The sequence below is a fragment of the Carcharhinus amblyrhynchos genome, chromosome 1 (assembly GCF_965287045.1).
Source record: "Carcharhinus amblyrhynchos chromosome 1, sCarAmb.v2.hapA, whole genome shotgun sequence".
NCBI lineage: Eukaryota > Metazoa > Chordata > Chondrichthyes > Carcharhiniformes > Carcharhinidae > Carcharhinus > Carcharhinus amblyrhynchos.
Genome location: NC_137324.1, coordinates 151,318,332 through 151,334,598, shown reverse-complemented (window position 1 = coordinate 151,334,598; position 16,267 = coordinate 151,318,332). Strand labels below are relative to the sequence as shown.

Here is a 16,267-nt window from a genome sequence, read left to right as displayed (position 1 = left end):
TGTGTCCTCCCTTATCCTTGGCTCCATGCAGTATAACTAAATGGGGACATTATTCAGTTGTGCAAAAATAATCATCTCAGCAGTTAATCTTTCAACAGATTACCTTACATATTCCATTCATCACCCTTACTTTCATATATTTCTTTCTCTGTCTGAATTGATATATTACTAATCTGCTGCTTGAAGAATCCGAGTCAGCCCTCCAACACTCCATCAGTGCTACAATGAAACTAGTCATGATAAGACAAGATAGCGTGATATATGAAAGAGATGAAAGTGACTCTTTTCCCAAATGAAAAATACCCCTGTCCTTTCTTTGGCACTTTCCTGCAACGGCAACAACAACTTTATATAATGGCTTCAGATAGCAAAATAAATCTCAAGACTTCACATAAGCTTAATAAGGCAAAGATTGACACAAGGTCAAAGAAGGAGGTATTTAGACAGGTGACTAAAAGCTTCATTAAATTCGTATATTTTAAGAAACATCATAAAAGTACAGAAAGTGGTGGAATCTGAGAGGTTTGGGGAGCAAATTCCAAAGTATAGGGCCTAGGCATCTGAAGGCCTGGCCACCACAGTGAAAGGAGATATTCAAGAGGCCAGAGTTGGAGGAATGCAAAGATCCTTGAGGATTTGTACAGCTGGAGAAGGTTTCAAAGACTTATAAAATGCCACTGAGTTATAAAACGAAGGCATTGAAGAATGGGAGCCAACATTTGTCAGTAAGTACAGAGGTGGTGAGTGTATATAAAATGTGCGGGTTGGGGGTATTTGAGTTTTGGATGATCTCAAGTTAATGGAAGGTGAAAGATTGGAAGCCAGATAGGACAGCATTAAAACAGTTAATCGTGGAGGTAACAAAAGATTGGATAAGGGTATCAGCAACAAGTAGGGTGAAGTAGGGGAAAATTGTGGAACAAACTTGTTGCCCATCTACTTGTGGCAAAATGCAGTGTAGCTGAGAAAATGCAATTTCAAAAAGGCTCAGGGAACTGATTAGGCAGTGAAAAATTATTTCCATGTCATCTTTCCTAAAACTGTAGCCCAAAACTTGTTTATATATGGATAGATAGAGGTATTCAAAATCATGAGGAGTCTGGACAGAACAGATAGGAAGAAACTGTTCCTATTGGTCGAAGGATCAGAAATTAGGCAGCACAGCTTTAAGATAATTGGCAAAAGAAGTAATGGTGTCAGAAGGGAGAACATGTTCATGTAGCGAGTGGTTAGAATTTGGAATGCACTTCCTGAGAGTGCAATGCTGTCAAGGTCAACAGAGGTTTTAAAAAAATTTGATTATTATTTAAAAAGGAAACATTTAGGGCTAAGTGGAAAAGACAGGGGAAGGCACTGGATACTGGACTGAACTCCTTTAGAGGATAACTACAGACATGATGGGCCAAATGGCCTCCTTTTGTGCTGTGACCAACTTAACGATCCTATATACAAAGAACAACACAGCACGGGAAACAGGCCCTTCGGCCCAACGAGCCCGCGCCGCCGTCCCACTGTCTCAGTGACCTATTCATGATTTTAGTCTACGCCTAATGTGCGAGGATCAGGGAGGTCCAATTTAGGGACAATTTAGTACCCAATCAATCAGCCTATATATAAGAAAATAAAAAATATAAACAGGAGTAAGCCATTTGGTCCCTCAAGCCTAGTCTGTCATGTACACATACTTTATTCTCACTATTATGTTATCTGCCATTTTCAGTTTAGGGAAGGTGTTTAAAAATTGGAAAGCATAAAGATAAAAATAATTATTTAACGCTAGTAATAAAGTCAAAATTACTTTTTGAGCTTAAAGAGAATAAAGAGATTCATAAAAGAGGGTACAAGGGAGAAGAATATATACTCACCAAGGCTCCCTCAACAACACTTTACACATCTACAACTTCTACCACCTAGCAGAACAAGTACAACAGACACATGGAACACTACCATATGCTAGTCTCTCTCCATGATACATGTCACCCTAGCTTGGAACTATATTGTCGTACCTACACTGTTGCTGGGTCAAAATCCTAGAATTCTCTCCCTAACAGCATTACGGATGCATATGCAATGCATGAACTGCAGCAGTTGAAGAAAGCAGATCATCGTCACCTTTTCAAGTGAGGGATGGGCAATAAATGTTGGTCTTGCCAATGGAAAAGAAATGCTGTGTGATCTCCATATAAAGCAATTCTTAATTACTACAAATTTTACAATTGTTTGAGATTGGGAACAGTTCTGTACGTGCAATTTGAAGCACAGCAGCATGCATAACATCATAGTAGCTGTACCTTATATGTTCACTTCGCTCATGTTAGAAATAGAATAGGAAATGTCAGTCCAAACCTGTCTAATATTACAATGGAATTGGGAGAGCTCAAGGCCATATCCATCTCCAAACACGTGCATGGTCCCAGAAACTGATAACTACAAACTTTCTAGACAAGTTAGACAAATATAATTATAAATTACTTTCAATTGTTTCTAGAACAAAAAAAAAGGTTCTCAGGGTAAATTATTTACTCTTTTGGCACACTTCCTAAAACCAAGGCACTGTCCAACCTTGAATGCACACTGACTTTTTCACCAAAATCAGTGAAAAACAGAGTTTCACCCTCTATTTCTAAATGGGGGAAAATCTTACAAATGTTAAGGAGGCCTACGGAAACCAATGGTTTGAAATTGCATTTTGTGATACGAGTACTAAATAATAAATACATTTGGATATTTCATTGTTATTTTAACAAAGATGTTTTCAGTTTCTCTATTAAAGCAGCAAAGGATTTTCATGCCAACATGCTAAGTACTGAAAAGATGTTATCATAGAGTTTGATTTCAAGGCTCAGTTGAAAGTTTTCAACAATGTCCACACCTGTTACTTGCTTTTGACAAAAAAAGTATTTTAAAATATTAGGTAGTCTGTACTCATAATTATGTCATCAGCAATCTAAGCAATAGGGAAATTGAATATAATCTAGCAATATTAATTTATCTTCAACCAGTAATCCGATATTAATTGATAACTGGGATGTATTCATATATTCTAAGGAACGTGAAAAATCTGGTCAGTTAACCTATCGACTGGTGCCCAAATCAAACAACTATACGCAAGAGAATAGAAAATAAGTTATATTTCTTGATTTTTTTGCTTAACAAAATATTATTGTTATCTTTTGTGATTGCGTTAATTATATGTTTTGCTCTTATATCTGAGATTTTACATACATTTACTCCAAATAATATGCATTATCTAAGGTAAAAATATAAGTGATGTTGATTATAGACATTCTTAATGCATAAAATTTCTCTCTTTTATTTCCTTAAATTTCCTATTTAGAACTGTTGGTGCCATGTAATTTCCTGCATTCCAAAGGGAAATAAAATCACTCCAGATCTCCTTCAATATAATTTAAAGCTTGATATTGGGAGTTTTGTAACTGAGGCTTGGCAACATTCTTTCAGTGCCCTGGCGAAAAAGTGCCTGATTTCATTCCATGCTTCCACGTAGCACTGTCTTTGAATTCAGCAGCTTGGAAGAAAATGGAAACCCCCTTCTGGAAACAAATTTTTATGAACTTAATGCTGCAAAAAGACGAGATGAAATCCTATACGTTAAATTTGTGGAAGAATGTGGCAAATGCTTTGCCACAACTCTACTGTGAAAAATCTTGCTTTCCAAGATTAGAATATCAGGACTGGTATATCATAATTAGATCCAGATTCAATGTGGTGTGAAAATAAATCAAGTCCTACTTAAGTTAACTATATGCTCAAAAAAACTTAACATCTTTTCATGTGTTTGTGTCTATTTTGTTACTGAGTTATGCAAACAACTTCATCCTTAGCCTGTGATGAACCAGCTAATTTCATATCCCTCAACAAAGAGCTGGAAAAATTGGTAAATTTGGATGAGATGCCAGAGCATTACCGCAGACTATAGCATTGTATCTTAGTACAGAAAACTGCTTTCCAGAAAAAAGGAACAAAAAAGCAGGGTAAGAATGCACAATATTAAACAAGATCATAACCAACAAGGGTAGTCAAAAAACTTTTCATTTATTATCTCAATTTCTTAAAATGTTTGGTGCAGAAAATACAATCAGGCAAAATTCTACACTGACATATTAAAACTGTAAGAGTAAGGAACAATGCAGTTTGAGCATAGGAGCACCAGCAGTGTGGTATGAGTGATGGGTTGGAAGTTCATCTTTTCACTAATCTCTGAGCACCTAACTTTGGTCATTCCAAATGAAGGATACCAAGTGGAGCACCTCACTGGAGAAGAGATGGGAAAATCAGCTCAGTAATAAGCAGGCAACATAATTCCTGGCAACAGGCCAATCTCAACATTTGTGGCAGTCTGAAATATGCTGTCAGCTGACCCTCTCCAATAGTACATGACCCAGAGTTATCACTGAGGAAGGAACTGCTGGCAAAGTATGGTGTACATCTCCCAAAAATAAATGTTTTTTTGTGATCTTGATTTTCTTTCAAAGTTATTTTTTTCCCGACAATAATGTGAATCATGTTCCATTGATTGAGAACATTGTTACACTAATACTGTTTCTCACAGCCTGCTAGGGTTCTTAATATTATCCCAGCCAGATAAGATGCTTCACTGCAGCGTGTGAGTGAAAATGAAGAGAACGATTATGACAGCTCTTTGTGGAAGCTGCGTATCAGCAGCTTAGGAAAGGGCCCAAAATCAATATCTGGTATAAGCAAGACAGTGAGCAAACTAAGTCCTCCAAAAGTAAGATTAATAATACTGAAATCATCTCCGAATTCCAAAATCCCTTCTTCATGACTGTCCTTCATCCCCCAACTAGATCAGTTTTATCTCTGACTGAAGCAGTTTCTGGCACAAGATGTAACATTCAGTGAAAAATGTAATGCCTGGTTCTGGCCAATCTCCATGAAAAAGTGTTCTGCACATGTTCAGATAAACATACCTTGAAAATATGTTTGGAGCTTTTCCAAAAATGGTTGGGGGCGGGGAGGAGAGAAGGAGGGACAACAGCTGTACGTCCTTGAAAGTGGATTTTTCCCAGTCTGGGGAAATGTCAACTCACACTGACCCTAGTGTCATACATGAGTACAATCAGACGAACCACTGTTAAGTTACTATAATCCTGTATCTAAGTTGGAAATGGCAGGAGTGAAAGTATAATCAGGCAGGGAACAAGGCTAAGCAATTGAACTTGGGGTGTGCAGATGCCTGAAATGGTGGTTTGTCCATGTTAGGGTAGAGTAAAGGATCAGGGTATCCAATGATTTTAAATCCAAGCTTTACCTGATGCAATGTTTGAAAGCCATTTCAGTCTTTTGGCTAATATGCAGCATTAGGTCAAGCCAAGGAAAGAAGTGCGATGCCTCATTCGGTCAGCTTGGATCTTGTTTGATTGAGCCCAAGATGGAATGCAATGTCTTGTCTTGTCAGCTTAGATCTGGTTTGTCCCTTATGTGAGGACCTTGACTGGACTTAATTTGAATTGGCTTTTTTGATTAGAATTAAAGTACCAAAAATAAATAAAGGCAAAGTACTGTAAATCATAGTAAGGAAAGAAAATCTACAGTAAGGAAGACGACAGGCTATTCAGCCTATCGAGCCTGCACTGACAATAATCGCACCCAGGTCCTATCCCCATCACCCCATGGATTTACCCTGCTAATCTCCCTGACACTAACAGGTAATTTATCATGGCCAATCCACCTAACCCTCACATCGTTGGAGTATGGAAGAAAACCAGAGCATCCGGAGAAAACCCATGCAAACACAGGGAGAACATGCACACTTCACACAGGTCCCTGGCGCTGTGCAGCAACAGTGTTAACCACTGTGCCACTCCACAGTAATTATTATTTTTGTTTATTATTACTGTCATAAGTAGGGTTACATTAACACTGCAATGAAGTTATTTATGAAGATCCCCTAGTCACCACATTCCAGCACCTGTTCAGGTACATCCCCCAGAGAGCAAGCATTTAGCACGAGTATGCTGAGAGAGCATTTGACATAGCCAATGCACCTAACCTTCATTGTCCTACTAATGTAAGCCTACTCGTGACACCAATAAATAAACTCAAACATCTATGTAGAGAGATGCCAGTGTTGGACTGGGGTAAACACAGTGAGAAGTCTCACAACACCAGGTTAAAGTCCAACAGGTTTATTTGGTAGCAAATGTCATTAGCTTTTGGGGCTTTGCCCCTTCTACAGGTGAATGGGGAGTTCTGATCACAAACAGGGCATATAAAGGCACGCACTCAGTTTACAGAATACTGATTAGAATGCAAGTCTTTACAGCTAATCAAGTCTTAAAGGTGTAGACAATGTGAGTGGTTTTAGCATTAAACATAGGTTAAAGAGATGTGTGTTAAAGAGATCAGCCATGATCTTATTGAATGGCGGGGCAGGCTCGAAGGGCTGGATGGCCTACTCCTGCTCCTATTTCTTATGTTCTTATGTGTTATCTCCACACAGGACAGTAAGTGAGATTTTGCAAGCCCAGGGAAGTTGTGGGCGTTACAAGTAGTGTGAAGTGAATCTAAGATCCCGGTTGAGGCTGTCCTCCTGTGTGCAAAACGTGGCTTTCAGTCTCTGCTCAGCAACTCTGCGCTGAGTGTGTGCCTTTACATGTCTTGTTTGTGATCAGAACTCCCCATTCATCTGAGGAAGGGGCAAAGCCCCCAAAGCTAGTGGTGTTTGCTACCACATAAACCTGTCGGACTTTAACCTGGTGTTGTGAGACTTGTTCCTCTATTCTCTCCCCACAGATGCTGTCAGACCTGCTGACTTCCGGCAGCAGTTTCTCATGTGGTACCAAAAGGGAAGTGCAATTTTAACTCCGGAGGTACCTGGAGCTGGTAAGTTGTCTTCTCCTCTCGGTCCAGTGAGAGCCTGGTGGTGATGAGGCCGGTGTCCCTGTGGATCTGGAAGCTGTGCGTGTCGCCGGCGGTGATGGAGTAGCTGAGGGTGCCGTTAGCGCCCAGGTCGGGGTCGGTGGCGGAGACGGTGGTGATGTGGGTGCCGGGCGGCTCGTTCTCCTTGATGTGGGCGAAGTACTGCACGGGGTAGAAGGCGGGCGGGTTGTCGTTGATGTCGAGCAGGGTGACGGTGACCCGGACCACGGAGGAGAGGGGCGGGCTGCCCTTGTCGCGGGCCTGCACCAGCAGCGTGTAGTCGGGCTGCTCCTCGCGGTCCAGCTGGGCGGCCAGGCTGAGGCGGCCGGACAGCGGGTCGAGGCGGAAGAGGCGGGCGTGGTGCGCGGGGCCCGAGGGGTCGAGGAGGTAGCGGACGGTGCCGTTGGGGCCCAGGTCCTTGTCGAGGGCGGTGAGCACGGCCAGCTGGGTGCCGGCGGGGGAGTGCTCGGGCACGGCCAGGCGGTAGGAGGGCCGCGGGAAGGCCGGGGCCTGGTCGTTGACATCGCGGATGGTGATGCTGAGGGTGGTGTAGGAGGTGCGGGGCTGCAGGCCCTGGTCGCGGGCGCTGATGTTGAGGGTCAGCTGGGCCTCGCTCTCCCGGTCCAGGCGGGCGGCGCTGGTCAGCAGGCCGCTCTCCTCGCTCAGGCGGAACCAGCCGCGGCGGTCGCCGGACACCAGCGAGTAGCGGAGGCGGGCGTTGAGGCCGGCGTCGGGGTCGGTGGCCGAGAGGCCGGCCACGAAGCTGCCCACCGGCAGGTCCTCGGCCACCGACACCCGGTACGAGTCCCGCTGGAAGCGCGGCGGGTGGTCGTTGACGTCGTTGACCAGGACCAGCAGGCTGGCCAGGGCCGAGCGGCCGCGGGGCAGGCCCGAGTCCTGCACCCGCACGCTCAGGTTGTAGGAGGGCACCCGCTCGCGGTCCAGCGGCGCCGCCACCTGCACCAGGCTGAGGCCCGGCACCGGCGAGCGGCGCACGGCGAAGTGGCCGCGCTCGTTGCCGCCCAGCAGCGACACGCTCAGGTTGCCGTTGGCCGCCGCCGAGTCGGCGTCGCTGACCGTCAGCAGGGCCACCACCGTGCCCACCGCCGCGTTCTCGTCCACCGCCGCGGCCCGGGCGCCGGCCGGCTGGTAGCGGAACCGCACCACCGGGTCGTTGTCGTTGACGTCCAGCAGCCGCACCGTGGCCTCGGCCCGCCCGCTGAGCGGGGGGCTGCCGCCGTCCCGGGCGCGGATGACCAGCGAGTACTGGCGCCGGCTCTCGTAGTCGAGCGCCTCGCGCACGGTGAGCAGGCCGCTGCGGGCCTCCAGCGCGAACGGCGTGCCCTCGTCCAGCGAGTAGAGCACGGCGCCGTTCTCGCCCTGGTCCGGGTCGCTGGCGCTGACCCGCAGCACGCTGGAGCCCACCGGCAGGTCCTCGGGCACGCTGCTCCGGTAGTGCGGCTCCGAGAAGCGCGGCGGGTTGTCGTTGGTGTCCAGCACCGTGACGTTGACCTGCAGGTAACCGGAGCGCTTGGGCTGGCCCCGGTCCTCCACCTCCAGCAGCAGCTGGTAGCTGGGCTGCCTCTCCCGGTCCAGGCCGCCGGTGCTCACCAGGTGCAGGAAGGCGCCCTCGCCGCTCGGGTTGAGCGTGATGTCCAGGCGGAACCTGCCCTCCTCGTTGCCCCGCACGATGCGGTACGAGCGGTGGTCCACCCCGTTGGAGCCACTGTCCGCGTCCGTCGCCGTGTCCAGCAGGACCTGCCGCCCGCCGCCACCGCCGCCGCTGCCATCGTCCTCCCGGAAAGTCACCACGATGCTGGCCTCCGGGAAGACGGGCGCGTTGTCGTTGATGTCCAGCACCACCAGGCGCACCTCGGTGGGGTAGGTGGGCTGGCTGGACAGCACCACGATGTTGATGAGGTCGCCGCCGGGCAGCGCTTCGCGGTCGATCACCGCGCTGGTGGAGATGACCCCCGTGCTGCCGTTCAGGGCGAAGAGCGGGTGCTGCTCGCTGAAGCGGTAGGTGAAGCCGGGCCGGGTGGGGATGGTGCCCACCACCGTGCCCGGCGGCTGCTCCTCCCGGATCCGGAACACTTGGCGGAGCTGGTCGGACGCGGCGTCCCAGCAAAAGCTCAGAAACAGCAGCGAGACGGCGAGCGAGTGGCAGCCTCTACCTAACGGTACCATGGTGAGAGGAGCGTTGCGAGCCCACCTTCCCAACTTAACAGACTTTTTCCCAAATGCATCAAATCTGAGTGGAGCCGGGGAGGGGAAATTCCAGCAAAGGTACCCTTTAGTTTAGCTTGTTCGAGCACCAACACGATTTATATATATATATTTAATGTATTTTTCCTCCACAGCTTATCTTCATAAAGTTTCTCCAAAGATGCTTTTAGCGTTTTCCTAACGGTTCTCCAAAGCTGCTTTTAGCGATTTTCTAAAGTTTCTCCAAAGATGCTTTAAGCGATTTCTTAACGTTTCTCCAAAGCTGTTTTCCTAAAGTTTCTGCAAACTTTTTGACCCAATCCAACTTTTGTTTTAATAGTTTCTTCCCCTTTCTTTTCCCCTGTATGTTTTAACTCGCAGCTTGCAGTGGGAGAGGGTGCTGGAATACAGTTTCAGCGCACTGCTGCTTTCGCTCTGGCACCAGCAAAGGCATGACTCGCTTTGGTCATTCCTCGGGATCTTGCTTTCTCCCACTCGCCCCCAACGCAACCAAACTCCGGAGCACGGCAAGACTCCGCCTGCCTGCTCTCCCCCCCAAAATCAGGGCCACCGTGCCTCTCATTGGCCGCTGCTGGCGGACCGCCGCACCCCCTCCCACGTAGGGCTAGCCCCCTGTGGTCAATGCCCCTGTCAATCACAATGAGTGGCATCTGGACCCTCCCCAAGGGAAGCTAGGTTGAACTGACTTGCGAGGTGAGGGGTAAGAAACGAGGAGGAGGAGGAAGAGGGGTGTAGCTTAAAGTGTGCTTGGAACCGTTAGCTGGTTACCAAGAATAACTCCAGGGATTTGCGGCTCTGGCTGGTGTGGCAACGAGCTGTGCATAATATGTTGAAGTCCAGGGCTTGCAGAGTTTCATAAGGGGAGGGATAGTACTTTTAAAACGAGTTTACAATTATGTACCGGAGTAACATGTACATAACTATTACGAGCGACTTCTGCTATCCTGCTGCGTTTGACAGCTAGATGGCTGAATGTGAGCAGGGCATATACATGCTTCACATAGTTGTTCAAACAACGAAAGGTGTCAAACTCTCTCAGCTGTCCGAGCTGACCCATACAATCAGTTTCGTTGGAGTTGTCAACTGCCTGTCCATTTTAAGTCCGCAAGCCCGGTTTTGCCCGGAAAATACCCCCCAAATAATCCCCCTTCAACTGTTAATTTTACAGAATACGTTCCTTTGGGCATATTAAAGACGAAAGTATCGAACCCCCCTCCCCCGCCCTTAGTTTAACAGGGGAGTCAGTTTCACTACTTTAGAACGGTGATTAATCAAGGCCAGATTTTGACTACTGAAAAAAAAGTTATAAACCATCGCAGAGAATTTAGATTTTTATAAAGCAGCAGCAGCAACTTTCGGACACTTACAGTACCATATTACAAAAATAATCAAGCGGGATGCCATGCCTTTCTGCTGGTTGGGACATTTCTCAGCAAAGCTGAGAATTCGCTCTGTGCAATACAACAGCGTCCTCCAGTGTTTTGTTCAGCGGACAGCGCTTTAGAGACATCCAGCACTTCGTCCCTCTGAATATTTCGGTCCCATGATTTGGAGCAATTTTTGCTGCGTACCTGGACCTTTAGTAGCCGGACAGCAGCTGAATGAAATGTATTTTCCCAATTCTCCAGGTTGTAATCTGCTGCAAAGCACACAGTCTACCTGTATCGCGGGGAAAACAGTTGAGCAAACCAATGTCTGGAGCAATCCGGATCTTAAAATTCTCATGGATAACGTTTTAGACAGGTATGACCTGTTTGGGCTGCAAGGGCAGACTAACAAAATCGAGAAGTTGGAGCATGGCTGGAGATCCGGCATCATGTGAGCTCAAGGCCCCAATGTCCCGGGTGACGTGCATAAAATGTTTCACGAGTAGAAAGCAATACGAAGTTCCTTTATACCATGCTGTTAAGACTTTTACACTCAATTTTTCTCATTTTCACAGGACAGGGTCTTTATGAAAAATCCAGATTTTGTTTTCATTTGGTTGCTTCACCTCTGTTTACAGCTGCAGAAGGTGCTTGGAGAAGCAAAGACTTTCCAGATCTATTCAGTGCGCACCAACATCCTTCCCAAATGACTGATACTTGAATTATCTCACACCTGTGTCTTGTACAAAATATTAATGACCTGGAATAAAAACAGAAAGTCAGCAGATCCTGTAACCTCTGTGGATAGAGAAACTATATATATATATATATATATACCGGATCTGGAAGTTACTAGGTAGCATTTTTATTGCCGATCCCAAATCCCTTGAGAAGGTGGTGGTGAGCTGCGGTCTTGAACCACTGCAGTCCATATAGTGTAAGTACACTCTGTGGTTTGGGTGCGAGTTCCAGAATTTTGACCCAGCCACAGTAATGGCAATATAGTTCCAAGTCCGAATGGAATGCAGCTTGGAAGGGGGCTTGTAAGTAGTGATGCCCGCATGCAGAAGCTGCCCTTATCATTCTAGGTGATCAAGTTCACAGGTTTGGAAAACACTGTTGAAGAAGACTTGCTGAATTGCTGCAGTGCATCTTGTAGATGGCACACACTGCTGTCACTATGTCATGGTGCAAGGAGTGAGTGTTGGGGTAGTGGATGGAGTGCCAGTCAAGTAGGCTGCTTTGTCCTGGAAGGTGTCGAACCTTTTGGGTGTTGATGGAGCTGCACTGAATCAGGCAAGGGGACAGTATTCTATCACACTCCTGACTTGTGCCTTGTGGATGGTGAACAGGCTTTGGGAGGTCAGAAAGTGAACTACCCGCAGCAGAATTATAAGCCTTTTATTTGATCTTGTGGCCACAGTATTAAGGTTGCTGTTCCAGTTCAGTTTCTGGTCAATGGTAACCTCTAGCATGTTGATCGTGGAGGATTTGACGATGGTAATGCCATTGAATGTCATGGGGTGATGACTAGATCTCTTATTGAGATGGTCATTGTGGGGCACGATTGTTACTTGCTGCTTATCAGCCAAGCCTGAATGTTGTGCAGATCTTGCTGCATATGAGCATAGTTTCTTTCAATATCTGGAGTCATGAAAGGAGTTGAACAATATGCAATCATCATTTAACATCCCTGTTTCTCACTTTATGATGGAGGGAAGGTCTTTAATGAAATAGCTGAAGATGGTTAGGCCTAAACACTAACCTGAGCTCGTGAGGTGTTCTCCTTGACTAAGGTGATTGAATTCCAACAGCCACACCACCTTTCTTTGTGCTACATATAACTCAATCAATTGAGGCATAGATTACAAAAACAGGAAAGTCACATTGGAATTGAATAGGACTTTGATAAGGCCACAGCTAGAGTACTGTGTCCAGTTCTGGTCATCACATTATTGGAAGGATGTGATTGCACTGAAGCAGGTGCAGAGGAGATTTACCAGGATGCTGTCTGGGTGGAACCTCTGAGTTATGAAGTGAGGTTGGATAGGTTTGGGGTGTTTTTGTTGGAGCAGAAAGGACTGAGGGGTGACCTAATCGAGGTGTACAAGATGACAAGAAACGTGGACGAAGAAAATAAGGAGCAGTTATTCCCTTAGTTGAAGGATTAGTCATGAGGCGACATAGGATGTAGGTTCATGGTGAAGGGCAAGAGGTTTGGCGGGGTGTGAGGAAAATTTCTTTTACGGAATGTGCTGCCTGGGAGGGCGGTGGAGGCGGTGTATCTGGATGAGCACTTGGCACATCGTAACATTCAGGGCTATAGGCCAAATGCTGGCAGATGGGATTAGGTGGGATTTCTAATGTTTTGGTGCAGACTCAATGGGCCAAAGAGCCGATTCTGCGCTGTATGATTCCGACCAGCGGAGAGTTTTCCCCCGATTCCCATTGACTCCAACTTTGCTCAAATTCCTCGATGCCACAACTGTTCAAATGCTATCTTGATATCAAGGGCAGTCATTCTTGCCTCACCTCTTAAATTGAACTCTTTTGACCATGTTTGGACTGGTGCTGTAATAAGGTCAAACTGAGTGGCCTTGGTGGAACTGAAAGTGGGTGTCAGTGATCAGGTTGTTTCTGAGTAAAGGGCACTTTATGGCATTGTTAATGATCGCTTCCATCGCTTTGTTGATGGTGATCAAAAGTTGAGTCATTTGCTGGGTTAGATTTGGCTGTGGTTTTGTGTACAGGACATATATGGGCAGACTTGTACATTGCCAGATAGATGCCATATTGTAGCTGTACTTGAACAGCTTGGCAAGGTGCGCAACAAGTTCTGGAGCAGAAGCCTTTAGTACCATTGCTGGAATCAGGTCCCACAACCTTTGTGGTACCCAGTGCCTTCCGTCATTTCTTGACATCATGTGGCGTGAATCAAATTGGCAGAAGACCACATCTGTGATGCTGGGGACCTCAGGAGGACACTGAGGATCATCCATTTAGCATTCCTGGCTGAAGAGAGATGCAAACGCTTCACCCTTGATATGCTGGGCTCCATTGAGGATGGGGATATTTAGAACCTCCTCTTCCAGTTAGTTTTAATTATCCACCACCATTCATCACTGTGACAGGGCTGCAATGCTGAGATTTGATCAGTTGGTTGTGGGATCACTTAGCTTTGTCTATTGCATGTTGCCTTTGCTCTTTGACACATAAGTAGCCCCATGTTGCCCTTTCAGCAGGTTTGACGCCTCATTTTTTTGATGTGCCTGGGGTTGCCCTTCATTCTATATGCCTCATGGATGCCTTGTTTTAAGTTGCTAGATCTGTTTGAATTTAGCATTATGGTAATGCCAGACAACATAATTAAGAGTCTTTTCAATGTGAAGATGAAACTTTGCCTGCACAAAGGCCATACTAATACTGTAATGGAACAGTGCAGCTGCACAGGTGAAGATGAAATTGAGTAGGTTCTTTCCATGTTAGTTCCCTCACCACCTGCCACTGACTCAGATCAGCAATTGTGTCCTTTAGGACTTGGCCAGCTCGATGCTCATGAGCCACTCTTGGTGATGGATATTGAAGTTCTGTATGCAGAGTACGTTTTTTTGCCCATGCCATTCTCAGTGCTTTCCCCAAGTGGTGTTCAACATGGAGAAGTACTGATTAATCAGATGATTGGTGGATGGGGGCAGTTTGTACATTGCGCTGTCATCAGCAGGTGATTTCCTTGCCCATGTTTGACCTGATGCCACGAAACTTAATGTGGTCCAGAGCTAATGTCGAAGACTCCCAGGGTAACTCCCCCAACTGTGCTACTTTCTCTGCTGGATCTATCCTGCTGATGGGAAGGGGCATACCCAGGAATGGTGATGGTGTCATTGTTTCTGGTGCCTAGGTCAATGCCAGCCAGGTGATCCGTCCAATTTCATTGCGTTTTGTGGACATTGTAGCAGTTTTGCTATTACTGTTACCGGGACTAGTTTTTTAATTCCCAGGTTTATTAACTGAATTTAAATTCCACCATTTGCCGTGGTGGAGTTCAAACACATTTCCTCAGAACATTAACCTGGATCTATGGATTACCAGCCTAGTGACACTATCACTGTGCTATCACCTCTGCACAGTGTTAATGTTTAAAGTCCAATATGACACTTTTTCAGAACTGGAGAGAATGTGATGGATTTTATGCTGTTGAAAATGGGAAGAGGATGGACAGAACAAAAGGTAACAGAGGGCAGGGAGATTAAATGGTAGCGATGTCATGGAACATAAAACATGGGCAGTGGTAATGTTAGTATTAAAGACTCAGCACTCTTTGAAAGCAAAAACAAGATACAGACTAGGAACTGGGGAAAGTATCCAACATAAAGGACACGGTTCTGGTCTGAAGTTATTGAACTCAGTGCTGAGTCCAGAAGTTGTAAAGTTCCTAATTGGAAGATGAGGTGTTCTTCCTCCATTTTGCATTGGCCTTCACTGGGACAGTGTAACAGGGTAAGCACAGAAATGTGGGTATGAGAGCAAGATGCTGAATTAAAATGAAAGTGACCAGAAGATAGGGGTCATGCTTATGGACTGAGTGGAGGTGTTCCACAAAGTGATCACCCATTCAACATTTGGTCTTCCCAATGTAGAGGAGACCACATTGGGAGTGGTGAATACAGTAGACTAAATTGAAAAAAGTACAATTAAATCACTGTTTCATCTGGGAGAAGTGTTTGGCGTCTTGGCCAGTGAGGAGATAAAAGGGCAGGTGATACACTTCCTGCAATTGCTGCCAGACCTGCTGAGTTTTTCCAGCCCTTTCAGTTTTTATTTCACATCTCCAGGATCTGTGGCGCTATAGTTCAGAAAGCCCACCAACACCTCGACTTTCTTAGAAGACAAGGGAAATTTGGTATGTCTGCCACAATTGTCACTAACTTCTACAGATGCACGACTGAAAGCATTCTTTCTAATTCTATCACAGCTTGCTATGGCTCCTACTCTATCCAAGACTGCAAGAAACTAAAAAGTGTCATGAACGTAGCCCGGTCCATCACTCAAACCAGCCTCCCACCCATTGACTCCGTCTACACTTCCAGCTGCCTCGGAAAAGCAGTCAGCATAATTAAGGACCCCGTGCCCATTGAACATACTCTCTTCCACTTCATCAGGAAAAAGATACAAGTCTGAGGACAAGTACCAACCAGACTTCCTCTCAGACTTTTGAATAGACGTATTTTGCATTAAGTTGATCTTTCTCTACACCCTAGCTATGACTGTAACCCTACATTCTGCCCCCTCTACTTTTCTTCTCTATGAATGATATGCTTTGGCTGCATAGCACACAAGGAACAATACCTTTCACTGTATACCAATAAATGTGACAATAATAAATCAAACCTGATGCTCATGCTCTCTGCTGCTTCACTCCCAAAATTCCTATAGGTCTACTCTCCTTCACTCTTTCTGATCTTGTCAGGAAAGAAATGAATTACTTTCTGTTTACTCATCTGGTTTACCTACTCTCAAAGCTCCACCTGCATACTTGCTGTGTCGTTACCCTTTCAGAATTCTGACAGCCCTTTGGTGCTTATGCTAGACAGCTGCTTCCTGAGTGTTTGGCACAGATTAGAGATTCTGTCTCTCACTGTTGTTCCTTTTCCAACTGCCTGGACATTAGTGTGCGATGCTGACTGGATTCGCCCTCAGTGCTACTCTGTAAACTTGCAGGATTTCTCCCTTGGTGCCCTGTACTGACTCAGGATTTTTCTTCATTGTTGCTC

The 16,267-nt window shown here is 46.0% G+C and overlaps 1 protein-coding gene across 1 annotated transcript in view; it reads right to left on the bottom strand.

Moving 5' to 3' along the window:
• fat4 (FAT atypical cadherin 4) overlaps nt 1–10,008 on the bottom strand; it is a 317,517-nt gene extending 307,509 nt beyond the window's left edge. The window contains 1 exon segment of the mRNA XM_080193732.1: nt 6,859–10,008. Within this exon segment, the coding sequence (XP_080049858.1) occupies nt 6,859–9,090 (2,232 nt within the window). The 5' untranslated portion in view covers nt 9,091–10,008.
• Between the last annotated feature and the right edge of the window lie 6,259 nt (nt 10,009–16,267).